The sequence below is a fragment of the Lipotes vexillifer genome, unplaced genomic scaffold (assembly GCF_000442215.2).
Source record: "Lipotes vexillifer unplaced genomic scaffold, Lipotes_vexillifer_v1.1 scaffold779, whole genome shotgun sequence".
Taxonomy (NCBI): Eukaryota; Metazoa; Chordata; class Mammalia; order Artiodactyla; family Lipotidae; genus Lipotes; species Lipotes vexillifer.
Window position 1 is genome coordinate 136,051 of NW_006788448.1, and position 10,906 is coordinate 146,956.

At 41.6% G+C, this 10,906-nt stretch overlaps 1 protein-coding gene across 1 annotated transcript in view; it reads right to left on the reverse strand.

Annotated features, from left to right (window-relative positions):
• IQGAP2 (IQ motif containing GTPase activating protein 2) overlaps window positions 1–10,906 on the reverse strand; it is a 293,348-nt gene that overhangs the window by 12,073 nt on the left and 270,369 nt on the right. The window contains 2 exon segments of the mRNA XM_007461600.1: window positions 520–607; window positions 10,557–10,698. Of these exon segments, the coding sequence (XP_007461662.1) occupies window positions 520–607; window positions 10,557–10,698 (230 nt within the window).

The window sequence follows — 10,906 nt, forward strand, 5'->3', positions numbered from 1 at the left end:
GCCTCTCACTGCTGTGGCCTCTCCCATCGCGGAGCACAGGCTCCGGACGCGGAGGCTCAGCGGCCATGGCTCACGGGCCCAGCCGCTCCGCGGCATGTGGGATCCTCCCGGACCGGTGCACGAACCTGTGTCCCCTGCATCGGCAGGCGGACTCTCAACCACTGCGCCACCAGGGAAGCCCAGTTTTCATTTTTAAGTAGTCCATTCTTCTTTTCTTTTGTTTCCTACACTCACTGCTCAAAGTTTACAATGACCATTCAGGGGCTTTGAAAGACCCAGAACTATCTTCCTAGTCTAGGACAAAATTATTCAGCATAAATTCAGTGCTGCATTTTTCTATTTCATTACATTGATAGTCCATGGATTTTACATATAGCTGAACTCGGTTGAATTCCTTACTTCCAAACCGTGTCAGATACAGTTTCTCTGAGGGAACAGTAAACACTTGGCACAAAGATTTGTTAACAAAATTAACTCATATCAAAGGTACTTATTATTTTACACTCTAAGGCCAATTACCTGTTTTGTACTTGCTGGTGTCTCTAAGATTTCTGACAGTGTGCTCCCTGGTTGGTTCCGGATCACATCAATGATCAGCTTTTTGGTCCTTACAAAATACAGAAAGGAGAGACAGGCTTTCAGACAGCAGTCCTAATGCACAAAAATCTGCTTCTCCCAAGGGAGTGAACAAGCACCTACAGAGATGAAGCCTCAAAGAGAATCCCTTAAAATAAAGTCATCTCACAGAACGTCACCACGTCTGCTTTAAGGCTCCCCAAAGTTTGTGAATGCTTAATAATCAAAATCTGGGTTTTATATGCTGGATGTTGTCAGATTATAGTGTCAGTATCATGGGCACAAGTATGTCATAAGATTCCTTATCTAAGTACCTGTTCTTCTTTTTAGACTGAGACTACTTTTTGACGAGAAGGAAGGATAATTTGCCCCGTGACTGTGGAGGGTGCAGGAAAGGTCCCCCTTTCCTAACTTTAGTAACATTTAAACTTCTGAGCCTGTTGAAAACATCATAAGCCTTTAGGAGCCAGAGAAGCTGTTAGCTTTCCTGCTCTGAGAAAGTTATGAAACACTGTGAAGGCCAGTGGGAGCCCAAGTCCTGTGTGGGCTGTGGAGGCTTTGGCTGCTGGATGACACAGCAGCCAGGAGGATGGGTGTTTGGGAGCCTCAGGTCTGGTGGCGGGACGAACCCATCGGGTGGGAGAGAACTGAACAGCTGCTCGGTAACGAGAGCTGGAAAACCCCTCTGTTAGTGCTAAAACCATCTATTTTTTCATATGTGTTCTTTAGGGTAATCAGCCACCCTTTACTAATTAAAGATCAGGTTATGGAACTAAATAAAAAGATTTTAACATAAAAGGCAAATGGTCAAGTGTGCTCCCTTTTACATAAGTGGGAACATTATTGGACATGGAGTCCCTTCAAAAAAAAAAAGTGGGGGGGAAACATAAACAGAAGTTGCCTTAAATTACAAACAGGTCTAACCAACAACGTCTGAAGTTTCACTCTCATTGCGTTGAACCTCAGTTCTTTCCAAGGCATTACATGGTATCACTGGATGATGAATTTCTTCCTCAACTACAGCAGAAAATGTTCACATGGCATGAAAATTGGAAAATGAAAATAAAACATCGTTTATGTTTTGAAGCATCGGGGCGACTGCTCCCAAAGGACAAGAGGAAACTTTCAAAGTGAATTCCAGATATATTATTTTTGCAAACAGGATAAGATCCAATAAACCATCTGTAACCATTATTTTTCTCCTTTCTGATTTATTTCAAGTCTGTATGAGAAGAATGATCACAACCATTTCCTCTGGCCCATGACCCTTCGCTGCTGGGGATTTACAGGCTGTCTGGGAATGCACAGAGAAATGCTCCCCCAAGAGTCAGAGGTGGGCACACAGCTCATTACAGCCACGTGGGAGACAGCCCTGTTCCTGAGGCTTAGAGAGCCAAGTATCTATCGTTTCTGTCCCACACAACTCCCTCCTCCAATCATCATTATAAATGCATTAAGCTGGAACATCGAGTTAAAAATAAAAGCTCTGGGTGATTTTAACAAATGTAAATACAGTGACTGTCTCTTATCTGAACTAATATTCTAGGAATGACTGACGATGTATGCTTCCAGGAAACTCCCAGCTCAACTCTTTAGAGACGCTATCTGATGACCAAAATGACCAAGGTCACTCAAGTATGCCCTGCTAGGGACAAAGAATGTTTATTTGTTCAGGAGTGGCTGGAGGACAAACTGCTCACACAGCCCTTCTCTTGAAATTCTACTTTATGTCAGGCCTCCACTGGAACCCACTGCCAAAGTTCTACCCCAGACATCTTACATGTAAATAACCATCCAGTTTCATGACAGGGAATTCAGTACCTCACCCTGTGGTATGTCTAATGGTTAAGAACACTGAGTCAGACAGATCTAAGGTTGAATCAGGGCTCCTGTTGCTCACTAGGTGTGTGGACTTGTGCAAATTACAAAGTCCCTATAGTGGGTTTTTTTTTTTTTTTTCATTTATGTAATGGGAATCTCTCAGGACTGAATGAAAGATGCATGTAAAGGCTCTCTCTAGGGTCTGACGTGTGGTCAGCACTCACATGGTCACTAAAGCTGTGCTGCCCAAGACGGCATCCACACTGGTCAGCAGGTGGCCAGTGGGCACTTGAGCCGTGGCTGGTCCAAACTGCGATAAGCATTAAGGGCAAAAACACACACCAGATTTGGAAGGCTCAGTGTGAAAAAAGGAATGTACCATGTATCATTAACAATTTTTTTACACTGATTCCATATTGAAATGACAACATTTGGGATATATTGGGGTAAATAAATATATTAGAATTCATTTCACCTGTTTCTTTTAAAAATGTGGCTTCTAGAAAATTTAAAAGTAACTGTGTGGCTGACGTTAAATCTCTGTTGGCGAGCACAGCACTGGAACAGCCCATTCTTAAATGGGAAGCCCACTCTGAGAGGCCTGCCTTCCAGTACGGTCCACTCACTGGACCCAGTGAGTCACAGGACATCAGCACCGAGGGGGACCTTGGGCAACAGTCCAATCCCTGATTTTACAAATAAGTCAGCTAAGACCTAAGAGGTTCAATCGTTATAGAAGGTCACATCCTATTTTCTAGAGATGTAGGAAACAAGACGATTTCCCCTTCCTCATCATCAGCCCCTCATCAACCTGCAGAGAGTGCCAGACTTGTGTCTACGTCCCCTCTTCTCTTTTTTCCAAGTGAAACCCCTCAGTTCCTGAAACCTCTTCACAATAGGAGTTAAAGAGAGTTTCCAGTTCTGCTCACATTTCAGTTTGCCAATGACTTTAAGACATGTCCCCTCCCCACCTTAATGCAAACACAATATTCTAGATATGGTCTGACCAGCATAAATCAACTGGTTCAAGTTTTGGCCCCATGGCTGTTCATATAATAGGTAAGATAGGCTGGTCAAACTCTGCCACCCTCCCTGAATTAGGAAAGTTAAGAATAAAAGAAATACACCTGGGAGTTTCTTCATCACAGCTCTGCTCAAATCCCATGGTCAATGAATGAGACCGCCTGGTGCTTGTAAACTGGTGTGGTCCCTCAGGTTTGGCCATTGCACTCAAAGGGTGTCTGTTATCACGTTCTGACCAGGACCATTCCTGAGCCTCCCCCTCTGCCATCTGCCTTACAGTGTGCCCAAGGTTGAAAAGGAATTGGTGTTTGTGGAAGCTAAAAAATATTTCCAGGGCTTCCCTGGTGGCGCAGTGGTTGAGAGTCTGCCTGCAGATGCAGGGGACATGGGTTCGTGCCCCGGTCCGGGAGGATCCCACATGCCGCGGAGTGGCTGGGCCCGTGAGCCATGGCCGCTGATCCTGAGTGTCTGGAGCCTGTGCTCTCCACAATGAGAGAGGACACAGCAGTGAGAGGCCCGCATACCGCAAAAATAAATAAATAAATAAATAAAACAAAATAAAAAATATTTCCAATTGTTTAAAATTCTAATAACATGATTATACATTTTTATCACCAGACCTTGAATATCTCCTTAGCCATTTACTGCTCATGCCAGCTTGGACTACAAGCAAGAAAATCTTGCAACTGGGATGATGGATGCCTAAACTGAATTATGTGATAGGAAAAAAATTCTTAAGAGATGACAACTAAAGCACTCAGGCAGCTAAGTATGAATAAAAGCCATCTATAATGTCTTCTACTTACACACATACTTTCATAGAAAAGCAAGCTTAATAAAGGCCAAAAGGATCACATACTATAAGTTGAATCATAAGTTATAATGAGAGAGAGTTTCTTTTCTTTTTTTTTACTTTACTTATTATTTTTAGCTGCATTGGGTCTTTGTTGCTGCGTGTGGGCTTTCTCTAGTTGCAGTGAGTGGGGGCTACTCTTCTTTGTGGCGCGCGGGCTTCTCATTGCAGTGGCTTCTCTTGTTGCAGAGCACGGGCTCTAGGCATGCGGACTTCAGTAGTTGTGGCTCGCAGGCTTCAGTACTTGTGGCTCGCGGGCTCTAGAGCACAGGCTCAGTAGTTGTGGCACATGGGCTTAGTTGCTCCACGGCATGTGGGGTCTTCCCGGACCAGGGCTCGAACCTGTGTCCCCTGCATTGGCAGGCAGATTCTTAACCATTGCACCATCAGGGAAGTCCGAGAGAGATTTTCAATTGTACAGTTCTTTATAATTTATAAGATGTCACTGTGTGACTTCGTTTACTCACCAGAGTCCTCCCTTTCCCATCATCTCCCCCTCTTCTCCATCTGATGGATGAGGAAACAAATGGGGAAATGATTTGCTCAGAGTCCAATGGCTAATGTGTGAGATTGGGGCTGTAATCCCAGGTCTCCCTAGCACTCCTCAACCAGGCTTTTTTTTTTTTTTTTTTTGCGATACGCGGGCCTCTTTCTGCTGTGGCCTCTCCCGTTGCGGAGCACAGGCTCCGGACTCGCAGGCTCAGCGGCCATGGCTCACGGGCCCAGCGGCTCCATGGCATGTGGGATCTTCCCGGACTGGGGCACGAACCCGTGTCCCCTGCATCAGCAGGCCCAGGGAAGCCCGACCAGGCTTTTTTTTTCGTTTGTCCTTTTAATACCACCATGCTTGGTAGTATTAGCAAAATGGCAATAGCCCAAACCGAGGCTCCCTATTCCATAAAGATATGGAAGGGAAACAGAAATAGAATGTTTATTCCTATTCCACCATGTGCCTTCATGTCCCTTACTCTATGTCATTCCTTCTCTGTGGCCTGGGAAGCAATGCCCCAGCATCAGGTATACAATAACTGCTCTGCTATCATTCTTATTGTTTATTCTATGATCCCTAAGAGTGCAAAGGACAGTGACCTTGCCCTCAAGTTGTAGAACCTTGTGATCAAGAGTGTAGGCCCGGAAAGATTTAAGACTGTCTGGATTTGAACCTATGCCCCACTTACTAGCTATACTACCAGGAAAGGGTTTTTGTCTGTTCTGTGCCTAGTTTCCTCGTACATAAAACCCAGGTAATAACCTCTACCTCTTGGAGTTGCTGAGAGTATTACATGACTCATGGATGTTGTTATGTTATACATGTTGTTATGTGTTATTATCTATATCCATATCCATAGGACAGTCCCTGGTACATGGTAAGCACTACATAGGTGTATGGTATTATTATCTTCATCCTCATCTAATTATTAAGAATTATGAAACTAGCATGGAATTAAATTCACAAGCATAAGGATTAACAGTGCCTTATTCAGGGACCCTCATGAAGATGAATTACTCATCACTGGAAAGCTAGTGATTTTGTAATTAATAATAAGGGGGGCATTTTGAAAGTTAAAAACACAACCTATTTAACAAGGAGGTAAAATAGTTTTTTTTTTTTTGCGGTACGCGGGCCTCTCACTGTTGTGGCCTCTCCCGTTGCGGAGCACAGGCTCCGGACGCGCAGGCTCAGCGGCCATGGCTCACGATCCCAGCCGCTCCGCGGCACGTGGGATCTTCCCGGACCGGGGCATGAACCCGTGAACCCTGCATCGGCAGGCGGACTCTCAAACACTGCGCCACCAGGGAAGCCCCAAAATAGTTTTTTGATAGAGAAAAGCCAGTTATTTTTATCCCCAACAGCTCTGCATTCCATGACTGTCTACTTCTTAGTAACTTCTGAAAGGCACTGTCTGATTTCAGTTAAATTTGGTTCTCTAATGAAGAGTCTCAAGAACTATATTTCATGTTTGAGTTAGGAATTTGGTTTATTAGCTTGGAAGAAAGTCATCTCCATAAGAGTTTTCGAATCAGTATTTCCAAGCGTCTATCAATGGAATATCAATGGCCTATGAATTTAAAGCATGTCAGTGCCCATCTACTTGCTTCTCATAATTTTAGAATTGAATTTCCTCACCTCAGAGATAAAGACTCAGACTAGATGGTCTCCAAGCTCCTTGTCAATGACACATTTTATAATTATCTGTTAGTATCAAGATTTTGAAATATATACTTAAGGTATAATGTATTTGGAAGTAAGCCTAGCCTAACATCATGGAGCAAACTCTACTGACTGTTTTGGGCACTACCCAAATCCCACTTTTGGGGAAGGCTACTTGGTCAGTCTTCATTTCAAGTTGTTATCCACGATGATCCACTGGGCTTCTTAGTGAAGGGCTCTGCTAACACCAGGATCTTGAAGTATGCCCAGAGGAAGGCTTTCTAGACCCCAGAGGCCTATGAAAGCAGTAAGTTATTGAATCTATTAAAACATTGGCCCAATAGCCTTTTTTATATAAATGGAAAAGTTGATCCTACAGTTCACATGGAATTGCAAGGAACCCCAAGTAGACAAAAGAATCTTGAAAAAGAACAACTTGGAAGACTCATACTTCCCAATTTCAAAACTTACTACAAAGCTACAGTGATAAATGCAGTGTGGTACTAGCATAAGGATAGGCATATGGATCAATGGAATAGAATTTAGAGTCTAGAAAACCATAAATGTATGGTAGATTGGCTTTTGACAAGAGCGTCTAGACCATCTAATGGAGAAAGAATAGTCTCCTTAAGAAATTGTGGTGGAAAATTGGGCATCCACATGCAAAAGAATAACGTTGGACCCCGACCTTCCACCATACACAAAAATTAGCTCAAAAGGGATCACAGACCTAAATGTAAAAGCTGAAACTATAGAACACTTTAGAAAAAAACACAGGAGTAAATTCTCATGATCTTGGATTGAGCAATGAATTCTTATATGACACCAAAAGCACAAGAAACAACAACAAAAGATAGATAAACTGCATTTCATTAAGTTAAAAAACTCTTCTACAGAAAAGGATATTACCAAGAGAATAAAAAGACAGCCCTGAAATAATGCCATTTGCAGCAACATGGATACAACTAGAGATTATCATACTAAGTGACATAAGTCAGAAAGAGAAAGACAAATACCATATGATATCACTTATATTTGGAATCTAAAACATGACACAAATGAACCTATCTATGAAACAAACAGAATCACAGACATAGAGAACAGACTGGTGGTTGCCAGAGGGGGGTGGGGGTGGGCCTGGGTGAGGGATGGAGTGGGAGGTTGGGAGCAGATATAAGCTTTAATATATAGAATGGATAAACAACAAGGTCCTACTGTATAGCATAAAGAACTATATTCAATAGCCTATGATAAACCATATATTAAAAAGAAGAACGTATATATATAACTGAATTACTTTGCTGTACAGCAGTAATTAACACAACATTGTAAATCAACTATGCTTCAATAATAAAAAGACAACCCATAGAAGGGGTGAAAATATTTGCAAATCATATATCTGATAGGGGTTTACCATCCAGAACATATGAAGAACTCTTACAACTCTGCAACAAAAAGACAAACAATCCAACTAAAAAATGGGCAAAAGACTTGAATAGACATTTCTACAAAGAAGATAGGCTGACAAGCACATGGAAACATTATTAATTATTAACCATTAGGGAAACGTTATTAATCATTAGGGAAAATGCAAATCAAAACCACAATGAGATATTACTTCATACCCACTAGAGTGGCTATAACAACAAAATAAACAAAACAGAAAATAAATTTTGGTGAATTATGGAAAAATGGAAACTCTCATACTTTGTTGGTAGGAATATAAAATGGTGTGTAGCCACTGTGGAAAAAAGGTCTGTCAGTTCCTCAAAACAGAATTACCATATGACCCAGCAATTCCACTCCTAGGTGTATACCCAAAAGAACTGAAAACAGTATTCAAATAAAAAGATGTATATAAATGTTTACAGTAGTACTATTCACTATAGCTAAAAGGGAGCAACAACCCAAATGTCCACGATAAATGTGGTATGTCCATACAATGGAATGTTATTCAGCCAAAAATATGCTGAATAAGAGAAGTCAGACACAAAAGGCCACATATTGTATGATTCCATTATATGAAATTTCCAGAATAGGCAAGTTCGCAGAGACAGAAAGCAGAAAAGATGCCCCAGAGTCATTGGGGAATGACTGCTTAATGGATACAGGGTTACTTTTGGGGTGATAACAATGTTCTGGAACTAGATAGTTGTGATGCTTGCACAACATTCTGGATGTACTAAGCGCCACTGAATTGTATACTTTCAAAGGTTAGATTGGTAAATTTTATGTTGTGTGTATTTTACTACAAAATACAAGAGTAAGTCAATAAATAAATAAAACCACTGGCTGGCTCTACTTGGAATGCTGATTAAAGAAGTAGACAGTACTTTTTTCTAGCATACAGTGGGGAGGGAGCCACACAAGGGCTGAGGCAAGTAGGACAATGCACCAGGCCTTCCTAGCTAAGATGCATTGCTGCCCAACACACCCGACTTTCATGGTTTTGCTTTTGAAATGTACACTCCAAAAATTCACAGAACCATGGAGACTCAGATTCAGAAATAAGTATAAATATACACGATGTTCAGACTATTTGATATTTTAGACTACCCAAATCATGATCTCCATTCATTAATGCAGACATTTGAGTTGACTGCATTTAGAAAATGGTGCTCAAGTAACAGACAAAATTAATTATGAAAACATTTCTTCCTCTTACTTCTAAAGGACAGAGCTTATGAGATCACAGGATAACTGGCCTAATTTAATTTGCATGGTGGAACCACAGGATCTGTATTTCCAGTTACCTTTGTAATTGGCACATGCTCAGAGGAACCCAGGGAGCGGCTTCCACAGTTTTCCCCCTTTTTTCTGTTGCCCTGTCCCGAGCTGTCTCTGCAAGTTCAATCTGACTTCATTATCAGTAGTTTAAAGGAACTACCCTCAACTCTTATGAAGCCAAGTTTGTGTAGGAGTCCTGCAGCTTGTCCTGGGTCCCTCAGGTGAGCTGTGCTCTCCATCAGACTGCAGACCCCCGGAAGGCAGGGACCCTTAATGGCTTGCTCACCGCTGTGTCCTCAGCCTCAAGCCCAGTGCCATGGACACAGAGTAGATACTCAAGTATTAGGCTACGTGAACAAACAGATCCTTAGAGATAATCGGAGCACAAAATAAACAAGCCTAGGAGAAGAAGCACATATGTACATATTCCAACATAGCACACTAAGTTTTTTTTGTTTTTGTGTCATTTTCATGGGATTGAATATCTGGAAAAAATCAACTAGAAATGAGCACTGTCCAAAGCATGTCAGTGGCAGAACAGAAAGCTCCTGTCGCAAATGAAAACAACCTCAGAATTCAGGGCCTGTACCTTGGAAGTCATGTGTGAAGTATTATTTAAATATTTATTTATTTCCTTTTCTCACCATCTCCCATTTCCATTCTCCACCTCACCCCAACATACAACTGTTCTAATGTGCTAATGCGAATGCTTTTGGTTATATTAGTTCTTAAAAACTGTATTGTTTGGTGAGCACCTGGCTTTGGTTTAAGGCGTCTCGATTTATGGTGATGGATCATTCTTTCTTACCCTGTATATAAAGGACTGATGTGGAATGTCCACGAGGCCTTGACTGAAAAAGTACAGTATTAATTAAAAGTGTGAAAGCTTCGTTTGAAATCTTTGAGAACAAGAAATTGGGTATAAAAAAAGTCAAAGTTGGTCAAGATATCCAGGCTTAGTTTAATAGGCAAGGTGTCTAATAAATCAGATAATAGCATTATGTCTTATCGTGTGTGCCTTTTACGTTAACATTTTATACCAGAAAATAAATTAGGTTCAAGGTATTTCCTTGACTATTCTTTTGACCGCTGAAACAGATATTTCCTTTCAGCTACGTGAGGCCTTTCACCAGCTGAGTTAATCATTTCTTAAAGGAAAGGAATCAAATAACTACAAGGAAAACGAAAAAACAAGATAGGCTTTAAGAAAGTATCATGATATTTAGTTCCCTCTTAAATTACAAAGAATCTACTATTCTTTAGCTAGATGTTTGATGGATAAACATAATGTATTTCAATATTTAGATATTTTAAAATGGATTATTTGAGGAATTGGCCTTATTTGAATTTGCACGGTTTAAGATGCATAATTGGAGACATGTGCTCTTTAAGCCCCAAACTTACTTGATCATGAGGCTTTGGCCATCTATAGCTTCACCATCCCCTATGTCGTACTTGCTGGTCAGGAAAAGGGAAATCTCAGTCTTTGCAAGTTGACTTAGTGTGTTTACCTTGTCAGGGTCACTGGGGTCAACAGCTCCTTCCCCTGTAGAATAAAATATTGTTATTTTTCCAATTCACTGATTGTGACAGTGGCATCAACAATGTAAGATAAAGGTTCTGTAGGAAACATGGGCTCGGTAGTTGAACAGGAGATCATGGTCCTCAGAAGAAAACACATTCCAGGGCTTCCCTGGTGGCGCAGTGGTTGAGAGTCCGCCTGCCGATGCAGGGGACACGGGTTCGTGCCCCGG